Below are 19,644 nucleotides of genomic sequence, written 5' to 3'. Positions count from 1 at the left end.
TTTATTCTTCTCAGTTCTCACTACACCACTGATTAACTATTTGCCATCCATCGGACCAGACTTAAAATGCTTAGCGGTTTACTAGTATTTCCTCTTTATCTCCTCTTCTTAAAATGGTGTGGGCAAAACAAATTTGGCGGTACACTTACAATGGAACAGATTTCATCAATCCCCCGATATCTATTTATGGTGATATACTGAAAACTCGATATCGATACCGAAAAGTTCGATATATTGCTGATATTTCCTGCAATCTTGTCGCATATATACGTGCTTCACTCTCAAGCCACTCTTTTTATTTTTTCAATTTTTTTTTTTTCCTAATAATAAAAAAAACAAAAACGAGTGCCAATCTCTTCTTCTCGTTTTTGTTCTCTGTTTCATAACCAAAAAAAAAAAAAAAAAAAATGGCTACTTCAACGTCATCATTAGTGGCAGCTCTTCCTAACATATGCTCTGCAAACCCCAAACACGATTTTTCATCTCGAACTCATTCAACTCTCATTCTTCCACGTTCTTCACCTAGTTTCAGAACTTCTACCAAACCTAAACGTCAATCTATTCGGTTTAGAGACCAGTAAGTTTTTTTTTTCTTCTTAAACCAATCTGAATTGTGTACAAGTTTTGATTTTTAATGGTTTGGGCTTGTTTGGAATTAAAGTTGCTATATTTATGTTTAGTTATACCTTGTTTTTGTTGTTTTTATGTGTAATTTTAGTTTGTTTTTGTGTTTTGTGAGGTTGGGCATGCATGAAACGTTGAAATTTGTTGGTATTGTCTGTGAATTGAGTTAAGGGTAGAGTATAAGATCTGTTTAACGTTGACTTGGATGGTTTAGGAGTTGAAAGGATAAGCTTTGTAGGGCTTATACTCAAAATTGGATACAAAGTTGACGGCAGCTTTCCTGGAATATGAATTCTTAGGACCGTTTCGTGAATTATGGAAAGTTGCAAAATGGAAAACAGATTCTTTATGTACCTGTCAAATAGGGACAGCAACTTGTTTTTGTAAAAAAGAGGAAGTTGTTTTCTTCCTCTCTATTGTTTCTAAACTTTATCCAACCAAAATGGAGAACAACCACCACAATCTACTAATCGATTGATTTCACCTTGTGATAATCTCTAATTTTCAATCCCTTTCTCATCGATGTATGGTAGTTGTTAGTTGATGTCATCTCTCCCTCCGTTAACGCTCCAGATAGAAAGAAAAAGAAAGAGATGACGAAGGGTTTCGATTGCTGTTTTAGGATGTACGGGTATGATCTAGTGTTTTGCAAGAGGCTATCCAGTGCTTTGCAGATGGTGTCTCAAAGAAAACATTTTCTAGTCCAAACCAAACAAGTAGAAAATAAAATTTAGTAAAATAGATTCAAGGCATATAGATTCTCAGAATGTGATTTCCATGAGAAAGAAAAATCTGTGAACACCAAGCTCAGCCGACAAGAATTAGCTTGGGAACTAGGGCGGTGGTTAGGTTTGATAAGTTGAGTTGGTTTGAGCAATTGAGCTTGAGGTGGGTACTGAGAACTAAGGCGGAATGTTCATTTATATAATTTAAGATAAAATAGGAAGTAATTTGTGTCTACAATGTTTGACATGCGAATAGGGAGTCTAGCTGAATATCTAAGAACTTATATTTGATACGGATATGGTGAATAAAAAAGATGTTTGGTATCAGGTTCATATGACATAAATCACAATAATAAGTTACTGAGTGTAGATGCAATAGAGGAGGATATTTCTGGCTAAATAATGCTATATAGATTTAGTGAAGTACTATAGTAATGCCCTTAAATGAAGAAAGGAAGAAGATTGTAAATACTTTATTTTTATTGTGTTTGATAGCCATTTGGTTGTAGAAGTTTCCTCCACATTGATACATCTGTTATTGTGTATCTGATATATGATGGTTGATAACTCTAACATGCTTGTTGTGGGTGTAAGGTTGTTACAGAACGGTGAAAATTGTAGATCACAAGCTAGCAAGAGGAGTACATGGAAGCAGTATTCATCCTTTCTCAGTGAACCAGTCATGGTAGCAGTGGCACCACAAGACCAGCTCAGATGCATCACATGTTCCCATCATAAAAGCAGTCGTTGTCATAATGTTAAAAGATTTGGACAGAGGGTCTTACTTGACAAATCAAACTTTGCTTTGTCAAAGCGTTCAATTGACAATCTTTTTGTAAGTAATTAGTCTAGTCAATATCTTTTGGGTTAGTTCATGTTGATATCTCTGATTCTGCATCTTAGTGCTTGAATCCGTTCTACAGTGTTTTATTTCTCGGTGACATAAATGCTTTGTACAAAATCATGTGGTGATTGTGTAGTACACCTTCAGTAGTCTGCATTGTCAGCCTATTGTAATCTCAATAGATACCCTAATCCCCAATATCCTGTGTGCCCTCCTGACTCACCATCTTCCTATTTATCGTTTAGTTGCAACCCTGGAAATTCCACGATCTAAATTGACAGTCATGCACTTTCTCGTAGTTAGGAGTACTTAGGCAGTAGAATTATTTCTGTTGACTGACTGGAACATTGATGGATTTTAGGTGAAGCCGGCTCATGTTACGTGTGCAACTGTAGGTCCAGATGAGCCACATGTAGCAAGTACAACCTGGCCAGATGCCATTCTAGACAAACAAGGACTGGATTTCTTGGATCCAGAGATAGAAAGAGCGGAGCTAGAAGGGTTTTTAGATTCTCAACTTCCATCTCATCCAAAATTGTACAGGGGACAACTGAAAAACGGACTTCGCTACCTTATTCTACCAAATATGGTTCCAGCAAACAGGTACCTCTTTCTTCTGTTGCACGTGATTTAGTAGTGGCGATGATCTATTCCTCCTGGTAGATAAGTTGGGTTTGCAGTACTATTCAGTGACTGTTGATTACGTAAATTTTGAAAGACAACCATCTGCATAAACACATTTTTCTTCGGCATGACTATTTTATGTTGACTTGATAATATGGCTGAGAGTAGTGCATTACAAATTAAAAAGACCTGAGCTGCATGTTGAAATGAATTAATCATGAAATTTTATGCAACTTTATAGTTTGGAGAGAATGTTTTGAATACCTTCCTTAGATCTTTTATGAGCTATATTACTTGGATATTGGCACTTATCGTCTTTCTAATCATGTCTGTTTGAATTGTTAATGTAAATGGTTATTACGATATATTGAGGAAAAATATTGGGTTCAATATCTTATGTTCCTACTTCCTGTAAAAACAATACACTGCATCCTGGAGATCATCATCTTATGAACATTTTTTCCAACTTTTGTAGCCAGCTCAGATGTGAAATTCAATTTTTTTGCAATATCAACAACCCAATTTTTCATTTCTTTTTGGAAATGGATAGAAGTGCCAAATAAAGGTTGTTTGCTATGATGATTGCCATGAGCAGGACATCATCTTCACCCATATGATATGAACGTGTATCATTCACTATGTCATGAAGTTGCTTGAATGTGTCGAGGGACGAGGGAAAGTTCTTATAGTTGTCATTGTCTAATTTTTATTTATCACTGTTGAGTACAGGTTTGAGGCTCATATGGAAGTTCATGTTGGATCAATTGATGAGGAAGATGATGAGCAAGGTATTGCTCATATGATTGAACATGTGGCGTTTTTAGGAAGTAAGAAGCGTGAAAAGTTACTTGGAACTGGAGCAAGATCTAATGCTTACACAGATTTCCATCATACTGTGTTTCATATCCATTCACCTACTAGCTCAAAGGTTTGCTATGCTTTTCAGATTGGATTTATTTTCTATGAAACATTTGAAGGAACTGTACTAATTCTAGTTTGAGTTATTGGTAAAACAATGTTAACCTGGTATCAGGTGCTAGTAGCAGGTTTTGGATTGTGCCATGTGTCAGACTTAGTTGAATCACATAATTAAAATCTTGAGACAGCCATGTTACTATTATTTTGCCATCTTTCTAGTATTTAAGGCTATTTGGTAATTGTTTTCTCAAAATATGTCAATACTTTTCATATTTCTCTTTGAATAAGAAATATCATATCCTATAGTGAGTAGTCACATGCTAGGGTGTCAGAGACCTTGGTCCTATCATTCTGTGTATGAGATACCCTGATTAAAGTGTGTTGGTATCTAAGTTACATTGACACGGATAGGTGTGTCCGTCTCCGACATGGATACATGGCGAAATTTCAAAAATTGATGTATATCTCATACAATATGTGTCCGACACGGACACGTGGATACATATCTGACACGTATTATTTTTGAAATATGGCGTGTCCAAGTTACATAGGTTGGTATATGTCTAAAGGTGTTGGTGAGTATGATAAGGTGTTTGACAAGGCTAAGAGTATGGTTGCCTTCTCTTATAGATAAAGGCACTCAAGTATGTGTTGCCAAAGCTAAAGGATCTAGAAGTATTCTTGGCATATCACTACATGTCTACATATCTAAATCTTTTTTTTGTTTTTAAAATTTTGAAAAGGTAGTAATAGTTTCATTGATTTAAAATATATAATTGTATTTTTGAATCAAATACAATGTTTGTTTGACAGGATTCTGATGGGGATCTCCTTCCTTTCGTTCTGGATGCTTTGAATGAGGTACATGTAAATATTGTAGCAATTCGCATAAGATGTTGTTTTCTGTTTAAAGTTTAAACACCTTGACATGGCCTTCTGAGGTTTTTGGTAATATTTAATCACCAAAAAGTACACATGATATAGGAATACAATAAATACATATCACAAATATCTCAATTTACTGACGTCCATGTTAAGATAATCCTACTGACAGTAAGTTGACGTTCGTGCTGTCATATAGTTCTTTAATGAAAAATTTATCAGTTGTACTTTTCGGTGATTACTTTTAAAGTTTTAATGAAAAATTTATTTCCTCTCCAAAATTTCATAAAGATACCCCTATTTGTATAATAGTACAAGTTAAAATGGTAATTCTAATGGTAATTCTAATCAAGTATACTTATATCTTTTTGTGAGTACAGATAGCATTTCACCCTAAATTTCTTGCTTCCCGGGTAGAAAAGGAGAGACGAGCAATCCTATCAGAACTACAGATGATGAATACAATTGAGTATCGTGTTGATTGTCAGGTGAGTAGCACGATCTAAATGTAGATCCCCCTTTATAATTTTGATCATAGTTATCAAGTCGTATATCTTACTTTATTTTATTTTTAGTGTATCGAGTATTGAATCGTATCGTGTATTGTATGGTGCACTTGAGATAAATTTGTATAGTTTTATATGTGTTTGTAAATGTCATCGACAAAGATACATATATACGGTTTATCATGTACACAATTAATAATGTATGGTAAGAAATGTCATCATTTTCAATTACTAGACGCAAATTATTATTATACATAAAGGTCTAGGCTAGCTCTTAGTTCAGCAATTAAAGATATCTTTGCGTTAGGTCGTTGGTTATCAATACTAAAACCTTAGATGCCTTTGCTGCTTAGAAAGGAAAATTAAAAACTAAATGACTCAAACTTGTTTATAAAAAAAATCATGATTTAATGTGATAAACTGTATCGCTTGATATACCGCGTATCGTATCGTATGATACGCTACTTTATCATGTGATTCTTATAATTTTTGGTACGGCAGTGTGATGCATATCATTTTGCTTTCGTTATGGTACATGTCGTATGATACGTAATACGTACAACTGTGATTCTGATTGGGATGTGCATATAATTTATGCTTTATTGGTCAACTTCTTATTTAGTTATTATAATGTTTCGTGCTTTATTGGTCAACTTCTTATGTAGTTACTATAATGTTTTCCTTTGGTTGATTTGTGTGCAGTTGTTACAGCATTTACATTCAGAAAACAATCTGAGTAGAAGATTCCCTATTGGATTAGAAGAACAAATTAAGAAGTGGGATGCAGATAAAATAAGGCGATTTCATGAGCGTTGGTATTTCCCAGCAAATGCTACCTTATACATAGTGGGGGATATTGACAACATTACCAAAACAGTTTATCAAATCGAAGTATGGATTACTCATGTTGAATTTACCCATTTTCTTTTGTTCAAGCAGTTTAAACTAGATATCTGCTTGTGAGAAAAGACATTGTGATTATGGTTATGTTTGTATGTTGCAGTGATCTTTATAGGATATTACTGAAAATTTCAGCAGTGATCATTATAGGATATCACTGAAAATCTAAGTTGTATCATGCAGGCTGTGTTCGGACAAACAGGCATAGAAAGTGAGAAAGCCCCAGTACCCACTCCCAGTGCATTTGGTGCCATGGCGAACTTTCTTGTTCCAAAACTGCCATTGGGATTATCTGGAAATTTACCAAATGAAAAGCCATCTACTTCTATGGATCAACCTAAAATGATAAAAAAAGAGAGACATGTTGTCCGTCCTCCTGTTGAGCACAGATGGTCTCTCCCGGGATTTGGTGAGGCTTATAATCCCCCACAGATCTTCCAGCATGAGTTGCTTCAAAATTTTTCCATCAATATGTTCTGCAAGGTATGAAGAGAATCAATTTCTGTGTACTACTTTTTCCTTTTTGAGATGGCATCCTGCATGCAACTACACACACCAGTTGGGGTACATGTTTGATGTCTCTCCAAGTACTTTGAACCTATTTGATGTGTACGTGTTGCCAAACTATTCCATTGAAGGTTTATATGTCTAAGCTAATATGTTTGCGGTCTTGAAACCAAGGTATTAGTATCAAAGATGCCTAATTTACTACATCAATATTTGAAATTAATTTAGGGAAAGTAATGGGTATGGTAGTGTTGGAAGAGTTTACTGATTTCTGAAAATGATCTGGATGCCTCCTTGAGGCGTATGCCGAGGTGAGGCAGACTTAACGCTATGTTCAGCGCGGATAAGAAAATTGCGTAATAGTCCGAGTAGACAATGGATTTACAGAATTTTCGACTGGTTATCAATATTGAGTTTAGAGAATGAGAAACCTAACTTCAATGTTGTACTGATGTTATGAAAAAGAAATCACTGATTTTCTTTTCTTTGGTTTTATTAAATGTGTTAGAAAACTGTAAATTTATCTAATACTGCTAGTAAGCTGTTTTTGTAATGAGTAGTTCCTTAATTATTCTGGAAAGGTTAATTATGTGCATTCTTTTGATACAAGAAGTTAGGACACAACTTAGCCTGGGGACAGGGTTCAAATTGTTAGTGGTGAATCACTTGACCTCCTTACACTTCATTGGCTTGATTGTTATTGTTTTATTCCTCAAATAAAAAAAATAAAATAAAAATCCTTGATGAGTGTTGATAGCCTTGCGTGAATTTAAATTTATCACTTACCGGAACATGTGGAAGACTGGAAGTGATTTAGAATCTGTTATTTGCCTTATTTGTTGAGAATATTCTGCAGGTTCCCGTGAATAAGGTCCAAACATATGGAGACTTGCGCACTGTTCTGATGAAGAGAATATTCCTTTCAGCTTTGCATTTCCGGATTAACACAAGATATAAGGTGCATTCTTGTATCATACATGATTTTCTGTTTTTGTGCTTGGTTGCCCATTGATGTTATTGCTCCGTGCACAATGCAATCCGTAACAGTTTCGCTAGTCTTTGTTATTATTCAGACATCTCTAGTTACTTTCTTTTGATTGTTCAAAGTCTTCATCCTTAATTATTGGTTCCTGTCCAACATGAGTACTTATTTATACACGGTCCATGCGGAATGCAAACGCCACACACGCACAAACTGGGTGCCGATGGGGATGCTATGGATGTAACTGTTGAGAGCTTATATCTGCTGAAAGTGGATTTCTCATTAAAACGTTTTCTTAAGGAAATAAACAAGACACTGTTTTGAGTTAACCCGGGCCACAGACTCTGTTCTTAAAGTATGATCGTCACTCTGATGTACATGGTCATCTTTTTTTGTTAATAGACTTGAATAGTGTTGCATCATCATTGGAACTTCAGAGTTTAATACATACAAGTGAAACGTAACAAAATTCATAACCGCATGCTTTTCTTCTAGGGTCTGATTGCTATCCTAGATTCCTAGTATCCTAAATGAAGGAGACTGAATATTTAGTGTTTTCTTAAGAAGTATTTTCTGGACACTTTCCTACTCAATGATAAAAGGGTTAGTTGGGAAGGTCTAAGAGGTGCTGTACTATTTGTGTTTAATTCGGTATAGGAAGAAACTGCAATATCTTATGTTTAACATGTACTGATTGATATCTCAAACAGAGCTCAAATCCACCTTTTACGGCTATTGAGTTGGATCATAGTGATTCTGGAAGAGAAGGGTGTACTGTTACTACTCTTACGGTAACTGCCGAACCTAAGAACTGGCGGAGTGCAATTAAAGTCGCTGTTCATGAGGTTTGCATTCTGTGCTTTCTATACCCGTTCTTATGATTTAGGTGGCTAGTTTAAGTGAGTGTTCTTCAAATATTGTACGTTGAAAACAATCCGCAGATAAATTATGATCGTTGGTACTTATCAGGAAGAAAAAAAGAAACCAAAAACAGAATATGGTTCTGGGTGACGTTCAATTTCAGTGACTTAGTTGCTTAGCTCTCATTGAAATGCTCAGATCAGAAGTAGTATCTGAAATTTATAACTGCACAATGATGTTACTCTCAATTCATAGATTGATCGAAACCATTTTTCAAAGCTGTTAGTTATGTGAATTAGCAAAAGAAACTGTTTTTCTATTTATTTATAAGTAAGAGAACTCTTACAAAAAGTAAACGATATTATGCATCAAAATATCAAATTACATTAGAAATTCCTTGAATTATTTTCTTGACCGGATTTGGTCATACTTCTTAGCTGAAATTTATGGTAAAAGAATTTGTACGGCTTTTCTTGTAGTATGTATCATCTGTTCACTGCCTCAAGTCAACGAGTAAGGCATCATTCATTCTTGTATGTGTGTAGGTTCGGAGGCTTAAAGAGTTTGGAGTTACAAAAGGGGAATTGACTCGGTACATGGATGCACTATTAAAAGATAGTGAACATCTGGCAGCTATGATAGATAATGTCTCATCTGTGGATAATCTGGATTTTGTCATGGAGAACGATGCATTGGGTCACACTGTCATGGATCAAAGACAGGGACATGGATGTTTAGTTTCTGTTGCTGAAACAGTTACACTTGAAGAGGTACTTCCTTATAATGTTCAACGAGAAAATATTTATTATGTGTGTCATCATGGCATATTCAAAGGGTTTGAACCTTGCTACAGTGAGATATAATTGCCAGATGATTGTTATGCTCGTCTTTCTTCTTGCTAAACATAACTAATGGTCATATTCTGCATGTAACTTGGCATTTGAGATTTTCATGGTGAACAATAAACATATTCATCTCTCTAATACTGTAAAGTTTGATCTTCTGTAGGTCAATTCTGCTGGTGCAGAAGTGCTGGAATTTATCTCTGACTTTGGAAAACCTACTGCACCTCTTCCTGCAGCCATTGTTGCCTGTGTTCCCAAAAGAGTGCATATTGATGGAGTTGGTGAAACTGATTTTAAGATTTCACCTGATGAAATCACAGCTGCTATTGGAGCTGGTTTGGAGGAACCTATAGAACCTGAACCAGAGGTATGGTTCCTCATGAACATTACCATATTTATTTGTCTGGAAGCTATAGTACCATAGTTCTGGTCCTTGTTTCTTTGATTTTGTCTTTGTTGTTTTGCTAGCCTGTTTTGTGGATTTTGATTTTTAGGCAGCATTGTTCTCTATTTTACTAAATAAAATAAATACAACCATAATCCATTCTTGGATCTTGAGTTATGCTTCTTTTTTACTTCTATTTGGTTTTGTGTCAATGCACGAGGAATCAGATCTTGTAAACGCTTGACTTTTTCTTCATAAGCTCAACTTAAAGTACTCAATTACATACTTTTATCAAAAGTGTTAAAACTCTGTCAATTGTTGAAAACTATGTATCACCAACACTCCATACTTTATAAGAAACCGTGGCGGAAACTATTGAAGGTTACACTGCTCAACATTTGGTATATCGCCGTGTCAGTGTTACTTTGGTTGAATTTCTTTTGAGCAGCACTGAATGACTGCTATATAAAAATTTGCTTCGAGTATGGTTACATTTTATAATAGATGCTCACAATGTCTTGAAAAATGTCATATATTTCCTTAGAAGTGGTAACAATCTGTTTCCAAACTTGGGTTCCATGATCAGTGGTGATCAATATATTTATAAAGTCATCTAGCTACTAATTTTAGCATCTGATTTCATCTTGTTGTCTGCAGCTTGAGGTGCCAAAAGAATTGATATCATCATCAGAGCTGCATGAGTTGAAGTTGCAACAGAAACCAGCCTTCATTTCTCTAAATCAAGATCCAAGCACAAGCAAAGTTTATGATGAGGAAACAGGAATCACAGAGCGCCGCCTTTCAAATGGAATTCCAGTAAATTACAAGGTATATCTGGTTTCCTTGCTTACAAGATGAACACTAATCAGTTTAATTATGTGAAACTTGAGAGGCTATATAGCATATGATGCATGCATGACTACATAATTTCTGGTTGGATGTTTTTTCTTTGAGTTTCTAGTTTTCCCTTTAAAAGTTCATCTCTTAAAAAATATCACATTATCCTTCTGTGCATCTCACATGTCAAGTTTTATGGAGCATCATCTATTTGATGCGCTTTAGTAAGCAACTGGTCATAAGCCCAAGAGTTTTTTCCTTTACGTTGAGTCTACTACTCAACTAATGACATCGTCACATTTACTTTCTTTAACGAAGAAAAAAACGGTATCATCACAGCTAAATAAAGGATAAATTGCACAAAAGAGAAATACGAAGGAGATTGCTTATAACAGTTTTGTGTTGGTTTTTATGCTTGTAGATCACAAAGAATGAAGCCAGGAGTGGTGTCATGCGGCTGATAGTTGGTGGTGGAAGAGCAAATGAAAAGTCTGAGTCAAGGGGAGATGTCATAGTTGGGGTACGAACTCTTAGTGAGGGCGGCCGCGTGGGTACATTTTCAAGGGAACAGGTATGCTATTAGTTATAGAGTTATAGAGTATGTCGTTGTTGCCTTTTCTTATAGTTATTGTTATTGTTATATTTTCCTCGGTAAAGTGAATATATATCGAGCAAAGTAGGCAGAGATTACCTACATGTACAATAACAGATAAGAAGATTAATTAAATTTAAAAAGCAATAATGTAGGAGGAAACAGAAAGAAAAAGTTGGTATAGGATATCTGTAATGTAAATGATGAACTCTTAGTGTAGACAATTCTTTTGCTAAAATGTGCCTATGAATTTTAAATACAGAAGCTATTCAGATTACAACATTATATTGTTAATCATGGAGGGTAGTGATCTAATTGGATTTACATTCTAGTTGATGATTCAATTGCTTATGGATATCACATGTGATAACTTCTTCAATGAATACTTTTCACTCTTTGTAGTTTCGTCATTAAAATAGGAAGCGAAAAAAATTAACTGACTATGAACAGTTCTGGTCAAGGACACAATTTCGCAACTGATGCTGTCGATATAAAACTCTAGGAATGTGGTGCTAAAACTCAATTTGTTTTGTTCATTTTTTTTCTCAGGTAGAACTTTTCTGTGTGAACCACCTCATTAATTGCTCTCTGGAGTCTAATGAGGAGTTTATTTGTATGGAATTTCGCTTTACCTTGAGAGATAATGGGATGCGTGCAGCTTTCCAACTACTTCATATGGTACTTGAGGTAAGATGATTCAATTAATAACTTCTGACTGTTATTAGTACTTTTATTTGATAACATCTTCTGTCCCTCACACATGCCATGAGTTACTTTTTAATTCCTTCTTGTTTATATCGTGTTTAAGATGTATATGGAAGACGCCATTAAATTATACCTGCATAAGACAATGCAAAAAAGTTCAGTTACTTATTCACGCGAACACTTACATTTCTGTTTGTGTCACCCATGAATATACACATAATCTATTACATAATATATACACCATCTGGACTTTTTAAAATCCGGTGTCAACCTCCATATTTCCTTTGAGAAAGCCAAGCACACCTGAAATCATTCAAAGGTGCACTATTGGCAGCGTCTATCTAAACTGACGATTAAACTTTCTACTTGTTTTGAGTAATCATTCGAGGCTCTTATACACAAACACACTTTGGAGGCATTTTGTTTATTTGACGAAATTAGCATATGTTGTTGTGTTGCTCCTTATAATGTCTATCATTGCTCTGCAGCATAGTGTTTGGCTGGATGATGCATTTGATAGAGCGAGACAACTATATTTATCATATTATCGGTCCATTCCTAAAAGCTTAGAACGATCAACTGCTCACAAGCTCATGGTAGCAATGTTGAATGGAGATGAGCGGTTTGTTGAGCCTACACCACAGTCATTAGAGAACTTATCGCTACAGACTGTGAAAAGTGCTGTCATGAATCAATTTTTCGGTGATAATATGGAGGTATCTCAGAAACATCTCAAAACTATATATCCCCCTTTGTTGCCTTGATCCCCATCAATGTCTTCTTTCAGGTGAGTATTGTGGGAGATTTTACAGAGGATGAAATTGAATCTTGCATTCTGGATTATCTGGGGACAATTACTGCGAGGAGAAGTGCTGAGCAAGTGCATGGATTCGATCCAATCATGTTTCGACCTTCACCATCTGATCTTCAGTCTCAACAAGTAAGAAACCGGAGCTAGTATAATTAATATTTATTAGCATTAATTATCAAAAAAATATATTTATTAGCATCATTGTCATATTCTGAATCTCTAAAGAAGCATGGTTGTCGTATGTTCAAGTAAAATTATATTAATGTTAATGAAGAATAAATTTTGGAAAAAAGGAGAGTATGGCCCTTGATTGATTTCAGCCTTCTCTCACGCATCTTTATATAGGAAAATAGTAAGGTTTACATGATAGAAACATAAAAAAGTTTGGGTCATGGGGACTGTTTGGTGGGAAATGTCCCAACTGTCCCGTAGAACTCTAACAACTCGTATGTTCAACGGTTCAAATTCCAAAGAACTAAATGGTGTTATTGTGGTCTCAGGGTAATTTCTTTATTGTTATATGACTTATATCAGGATAACTTTTTTAATTGCCAGGTATTCTTGAAAGATACTGATGAGAGGGCTTGTGCTTATATTGCTGGACCGGCACCAAACCGTTGGGGTTTTACAACTGACGGACAAGATCTTTTTGATTCTGTAAACAGTAGTTTGCGTGGAAATGGTTAGCTACTACTCACATCCAGGAGATACTGTTTTTTTCTTTTTCTGTTTTTTGGATCGGTAGGAGACATTGGTTGTGGACGACCAACTGTCGTCTTCTAAGTATGTAAGATGAATCATTAAGTTCATTAGATGTTACTGATGGACTTTGTTGTTTTGCTTTGGGCTTTGAAGAAATCAAATTTGTTCCCAGCAAAGACAACTTCTATAATATTACGAAAAGCTTAAAAAACCCTTTGGTTGCTTTACAGATGAACAATTGAATTCCAGTGACTTGCTCAAGAATGATTCACAAATAAATCTTCGTGGTCATCCATTATTCTTCGGCATCACATTGGGGCTGTTGGCAGAGATCATAAATTCTCGGTAACCACTGCAGCTAAAAATGTTAAGTTTTTTTTAGTGTCTATTAGTATGGGTCCATGGTAATAGACTTGTACACGAGTGTAAGTTCTAGAACATTTTCTCATTAGATTCAGCTATTTAAACCTTTTGGTGATTCTTTTACTTTATGTAGCTTACATTTAGCTACTGAAAATACTAATTATACCAACACTGCCTTGTAAGAGTGTAAGACTACAACGAGAGTATTTGTTTAGTCCTGTGGAAGCCTATTGAAGTTAGAACATGTTCTTTACTGTTTCAATTGAGAGAAATATGAAGTGAACTTCCTTTAGTCGTCATTTTATCAGCATCCAGTTAGGGCGACAGAGATGTTTTTACAAATTGCTTTTTAGAAATCTTCTCTGCTGTTTCATAATAAACAAATTGCAATTGAAAATGACAAAGTAGAATTAATTGGGTCCTTATCTTTTCACAACATTTGAATATGGTTGTATGGATTTTCGTTTTCTTTTTCTCTCTTTGTATTCTTTCCCCAATTCATTGGAACTGTATAAATGTGCAGGAACTGTAATTATTGTCAAAAACTTCTTTGGAACAAGTTACGCAAGCCCCTGTGGTTTATTATTACTGTTGATTATTTAAAATGCCTAGTTTTGCTGTGCAGGCTGTTTACAACAGTTCGAGATTCTTTAGGATTAACGTATGATGTGTCCTTTGAATTGAGCCTGTTTGATAGGCTGAAGCTTGGGTGGTATGTGGTATCGGTAACATCAACTCCTGCCAAGGTTTGCACTTATTGCAATTCATAACATTGTTATATTATACCCATTTCCATTTTTCTTTTTTCACTTCACTACTATTTCTAAGGCCTGGTCTTAATTTCAGGTCTACAAAGCTGTTGATGCGTGCAAGAACGTTCTTAGAGGTCTGCATAGCAACAAGATCGCCCAGAGGGAATTGGACAGGGTTAGTTTTTCTCCATCCACTCAGGAAGTTTTTTCTCCATCCCTTATGTGATGCTAGTTTCAGTTCTGTAGGTGATGGTAGCATCCAAATTAAGGACTGATAAAAATTTTGTTTTCTAATCGTTGAGCATTGTGTTTGAATCTGCTAGGTCTTTTGGTCCTTATATCAATAGAGATATACTCTCACAGTGCTTCTCTTGCAAATGTTGCAGGCGAAACGAACTCTTCTGATGAGACATGAAGCTGAAACCAAGTCAAACGCTTATTGGCTTGGATTACTCGCTCACTTACAGGCCACTTCTGTTCCAAGGAAGGTATAGGAGATATTCAATGCCCTTTGCTATCTGTGTTTATTTGTATATCATGTTTTGCACTGATATACAAATCCATCGATTGAAAGATATAATCTACTTGATGAGGCTCAGACGCTACTTACTTTATAGTTTATATTCTAGGCCTGAACCTATTCATCCACTCAATTATGTTTATTGTGGTAATGTTATATCTCTCACGATCTCAACTATCCCATCTGGTCATCTCTTTGGTAGGTTGGTCCTGTTCACGAGCGAATCCTAGCTCTACTTATTCTTGGTTGATCACCTATTGGGGCTATCTTCGATGCACTCCACTCCACCAACATCTCATCTCTGCTACCCAAGTCTGTGGACGTGTTTCTTGGTTGCTAAAACTTATCCTCCATTGTTGCTATCATCTTTACAAAACTTGCTTTCTCAACTTGATTGGAGTTCATCAGTCGACCTCCACTTCAACCATCCATCCTTCGTGCTCCCCCCTTTGCCTTTGTTATTCCCACAAACTCTACCGACTAAACTCGCTGGCATCTGGTAGCTTAGTAGCATAGATTGTAAAATGAAGAAAGTATAAAATTTAGTTTGCCTGCCATATTTATTGTCACTGATCTGTTTGAAAACACGTTTGTGCACTTATACCAGGATATAGCGTGCATTAAAGAAATGCCTTTACTTTACGAAGTTGCTACAATCGAGGATGTATACCTTGCATATGAATTCTTGAAGGTAGATGAGGATTCTTTGTTTTCATGCATTGGAGTCGCCGGGTCTCAGGCAGGCGAAACCATTCCTGGTAAGATCTGTTTCCACTAACAGCTACAGAGTTGCATCTCTTTAGCTTAGCCATCATTGGATAAAACTTTGAGTTTTGAATTTCAATACATGAATGTTGAACTGACTGAACTGAAAGTTCGAATGAATGTTTGGTGAACTGAGTGAAATTGTTCTGAAGTCTGAACTTAAAACCAGCCACTTCAAATTTTGGTAATCTTACAAATAAGTCACCCAAATTTGACTTAATTTCTCCCACTTATTTCAAGAGATGTTAAATTTTAGCAATTTGTTTTTTTGCTACTTAAGTGCTTACTACTTATAAGTTTCTGTAAGTCAAGTTTTCCTACTTACACTTTTGGGCTTTTGGCACTCATAAGTAGCAAAATATACCAAAATAAAGGGTCTACTACTTATAAGTAGCTGAAAAACAAACACTCGAAAAAAAAAAAGTGGTCCACCACTTACATTGAGAATAATTAGTAAGCACTTATAAGTAGCAAAAAACAAACACCCCCTTAATATCTTGAAAATTGTTATTGTTAATGAACAGGGCTAGTACATTGCACGATCCATTCATCTACCAAATTCGGGTAATCTATCACCAATTGCCATCATATATTCAGCTGAGGCTTGGTATTTGCTATTTGAAATTATCAAATACAAGCAAGGATTGTGGGGTGTAGTTTTATGTAGAGTAAAATTCGAGTGCACAGCGGTGAGCTGTTTCTCTCAGTGGAATAATCCTATAAGCGATAAATAGACAAGGTCTTATACACATTGCATCCTGGACCTCTCTTAAGTTTGAAATACAGTTGACTTATGGAAAATGATCTGGGTGACTTGATCTGCTTGAAATGTGAAACATTATTTGTTCATTCTCTCTTTTGTGGCAATTTTTTTCCCTCTTTTCCACTAGTGTCGAATTTGATTGGGCTTTTCCTGAACCCATTCTCATCTATGCATTTGTTTCTACTATCCAGAATCCTTGGAAGAGTTAGAATCGGATAGTGTACATCCCGGAGTTCCCATTGGGCGTGGTCTATCAACAATGACAAGGCCCACGACATGATCTCAGTTTTGTAACACTAACATGTCATTTGGAGGAAATCAGCCTTCCAACACGGAGAGGTAAGCTTCTCATAGTCTCATAGACATTTGTTAGTGCATAGAATGTTCATGTATGTATTTAGTAGCTCCCTGTAGGAATTTGTAAGTACATACGTTTCTTTTTTTTCCAGAATTTGTAGTAATTATTTTATATGGGTGTACTCAGAATATTGCAAAAATTTCGATTTCATTAGAAGGTACTAATGGCCAAAATTGTGTATGTGTACATAGAATCCTGACATGCATACCAGTATATAAAACAAAGTGGGTGCTATATCTCCTGATAGCTGTTTCTAAGTGCAGGACTCGGCCTAGGAAAGTAGAGTGGAGGATTTGCTCTGAGATATCTGAGGAAGGCAAAAGCGGTCATAATCCTTGTTCGTGGTCAAAGCTTTGTAATTTTTTTTATATAATTCTTCATTCTATTTGTTATTTGATCAAATAAAGTCCGATGAAGGATGATGTATTGGCTACCCATGTATGGCCCGCAGCTGTACCATAAATAAGCCCTTCACCGGTATACATTTCATTTAAATTAATAGAAAGAAATCAGTTCTCTAAACCAATATCAGCAATTCAGCATTGTATCCGAACTTCGAAGCAACTCTTATCATTAATAATTTTTATGCACATATTCATTCATTGTATGTACCCGAAAATTTTGCGCTTGACCGCTGCCGAGGCTGGTTTGGCAGCAATATAAGTGCAAGACTGGTCTTATGCCAGGCACTCAAGCCTACCAATCAATATGCACCATTCCCCTCTTGGAACCAGAACCACAAATCAGTGGTCTTGAAACCTTGAACTAGTAAGACCTGAACTTGAAACCATGAACTGACAGGGATTTAGGTGAGGAATGGTAAATTTGCATCCTCCGATGACTTTGTTAATACCCTATAGTGGTCTGTATGGCCGCTGCAATAGCCACACCAGAATGGTCTAGGCGTCTACGAGCTGTTTTTTTTGGTAACTACGAGCTGTTAAATGGGCTCAAGTAGTATGTGCGTGGATTGCTTGGCAGTTGTGCAACTCAAACAAGTTGCTTTACATTTTTGACGGAAGACATATACTAAAATACAGTAGGCTCTAACTGCTACCCTTAATAATTTTAAGATAGAGAGAGGGAAGTTCCTAGTTCTACCTACTACTATTTTTTTTGGGTAACTTCCTGAATCGGATGTTGACGGACGTGGCCTCCACTTTGGTGATTGTATGAAATACCCCTAATACCCTTCAAGGTATTAGTGTTTTGTTTTTAGAAAAAATGATATATCATTATACGAATTTACATATATACCCTTGAACATCTCCCACTCTCTTGTCACATCTCTTCCTACCTAGTACATCAGAAGTTATTTTCTCTCTCCTATTCCTACCCAAACAGGATGTCTCTTCTTCTCTCTCAACAACTTACACTCTTGAGTACACAGTCACCAACGAAAACTCCCTTTGTTCCCGCCCAAATTCCTTTCCCTATCTTTTCTCCTACCATATTGACCAAATTGTATTGAAAATGTTTGGGAACTTTCCTATTGTCTTATATCTTAGTTTAGTTGTTGTGAAATAGAGTTCTTGTATAGGAAATGTATGACAGGACATGCTTTTTCGTTTTAATCAAAGATATGGTTTTGTTAATCCCATTATAAGTATATGGCAGAACAACGTAGTTTTTATCAGTACAAAAGTATACCCGAAAAAAAGAAAGATGTGAATGCGACGGTAGAACACGGTTGTTCTAGTTTTTATGTGTTGTACAAATGTATACCTGAGTAAGAACAAATATGTGTATGCCTAAAACTCAATATCGAAAGAGAGAAGTCAAAACATGTAGTGGAGTATGATCTTGCCCATATATAAAATACCAATATACAAACAAATCTAAGAAGCACCACGTGAGCAATTTCAATAATTAGTATTGGAAAGCTGTGATGTTGTTTAGAAAATGGTAATATGAGCAGAGACATCAGAGATCAATTTATTTCCAAAGAAGGTTTATAATGTCTCAATGATATTGTATGTTGTTTTAGTCTGGAAAATAGATCACGTGGGAAAGAAAGATCTATATAAACTTTCAATTCGTGGCATACTCCAATTGACGACATGTTGTCTTCGTTTAGGTGATGTTAGTAGTGTAGGCAAAAGTACTTAATTAAGAAGATTAATCTTAATTAAAGCAATTAAAAACAAAATCCAGTAGCACGTAGTTTAGTTTGTCCATCCAGGAACTCAAACACTGCATTTTTGTGTTTTTTCACGGTCAACCCGATTCTACCATTCCGCAAGGAGGTCAACCAGCAAGCAAGTCTTTGGTCACCGTATTTCTTATCATGGCCCGGTCGAGTGAAATTGAGACGCTGATTTCATTGATAGGTGATCTGCAAAAGCCGATCTGAAGATTTGAATTCCGCTTTTATACACGGTGGGCGATTTGATATTCCACTTTTTCCGGAGCTTCAATTGTGGTATACAGCCTTTGTCGAGCATTAAGAGGGCATACTGAAGCAGGGTACCGAGCTTTTCGAGACGGGGTTTAGGATCGGCGATAGGCTCCGCCAGCGAATCATATATCTAGCAAGTCCAAGTGGGGAAGTTGAAGACCACCAGTATCCAATGCATGTTTGAGATATTGAAGGCCATCATCATGCCCTTAGATTTGGTGACGTATGGGATGCGGGTGTTTTGTTGGAGCATATATCTTAAGGTCATCTTTTGGTTCGATGAAAGGTTGGAAGCAAGGATAGAAATCTTTTGTTCCGTAGTTAGGCTCGGATTGGTAAGGCTCACTTCAACAGTCGCATACAATGACTCCCAGTTGACCTGCATCAGTTGAAACAAAAGTTATTTGCACGGTCTCAGAAAGCCTAGAAAAGTACGAGAAAAGAAGTGGGTTTCGGTCAAATATCCGGGATCAGT

The 19,644-nt window shown here is 36.0% G+C and overlaps 1 protein-coding gene across 3 annotated transcripts; it reads left to right on the top strand.

The window, feature by feature from the left end:
- The first annotated feature begins 324 nt into the window (after positions 1-324).
- On the top strand, positions 325-17,297 carry LOC147491415 (Insulinase (Peptidase family M16) family protein). Of its 3 annotated transcripts, none has more exons than XM_086569179.1 (25): positions 326-577; positions 1,944-2,184; positions 2,555-2,796; positions 3,547-3,745; positions 4,549-4,596; positions 4,998-5,105; positions 5,826-6,014; positions 6,207-6,506; positions 7,387-7,488; positions 8,223-8,357; positions 8,919-9,143; positions 9,382-9,585; positions 10,261-10,431; positions 10,862-11,011; positions 11,582-11,719; positions 12,226-12,453; positions 12,525-12,677; positions 13,104-13,230; positions 13,481-13,595; positions 14,239-14,359; positions 14,460-14,540; positions 14,752-14,853; positions 15,493-15,643; positions 16,605-16,752; positions 17,035-17,297. In XM_086569179.1, the coding sequence occupies exons 1-24, from the start codon at positions 408-410 to the stop codon at positions 16,691-16,693; spliced, it is 3,789 nt and encodes a 1,262-aa protein (XP_086425305.1). In that variant the 5' UTR covers positions 326-407; the 3' UTR covers positions 16,694-16,752; positions 17,035-17,297. The 3 variants fall into 3 exon arrangements, with proteins under 3 accessions (XP_086425307.1, XP_086425305.1, XP_086425306.1); XM_086569180.1 differs by having other exon boundaries at positions 17,019-17,297; XM_086569181.1 differs by lacking the exon at positions 15,493-15,643 and having other exon boundaries at positions 325-577; positions 17,035-17,174.
- The last annotated feature ends 2,347 nt before the right edge of the window (positions 17,298-19,644 follow it).

The sequence above is a fragment of the Coptis chinensis genome, chromosome 6, assembly GCF_015680905.1.
Source record: "Coptis chinensis isolate HL-2020 chromosome 6, ASM1568090v1, whole genome shotgun sequence".
Lineage (NCBI taxonomy): Eukaryota > Viridiplantae > Streptophyta > Magnoliopsida > Ranunculales > Ranunculaceae > Coptis > Coptis chinensis.
This window is presented reverse-complemented; position numbering and strand designations above follow the sequence as displayed.

Excerpts from the sequence above, each read along its gene's own strand:
- LOC147491415 (XM_086569179.1), top strand. The coding sequence starts at position 408 with ATGGCTACTTCAACGTCATCATTAGTGGCAGCTCTTCCTAACATATGC. Across the intron at positions 5,106-5,825 it reads AGTATCGTGTTGATTGTCAG|TTGTTACAGCATTTACATTC; the intron begins GTGAGTAGCACG and ends ATTTGTGTGCAG. Across the intron at positions 11,012-11,581 it reads GTACATTTTCAAGGGAACAG|GTAGAACTTTTCTGTGTGAA; the intron begins GTATGCTATTAG and ends TTTTTTTCTCAG.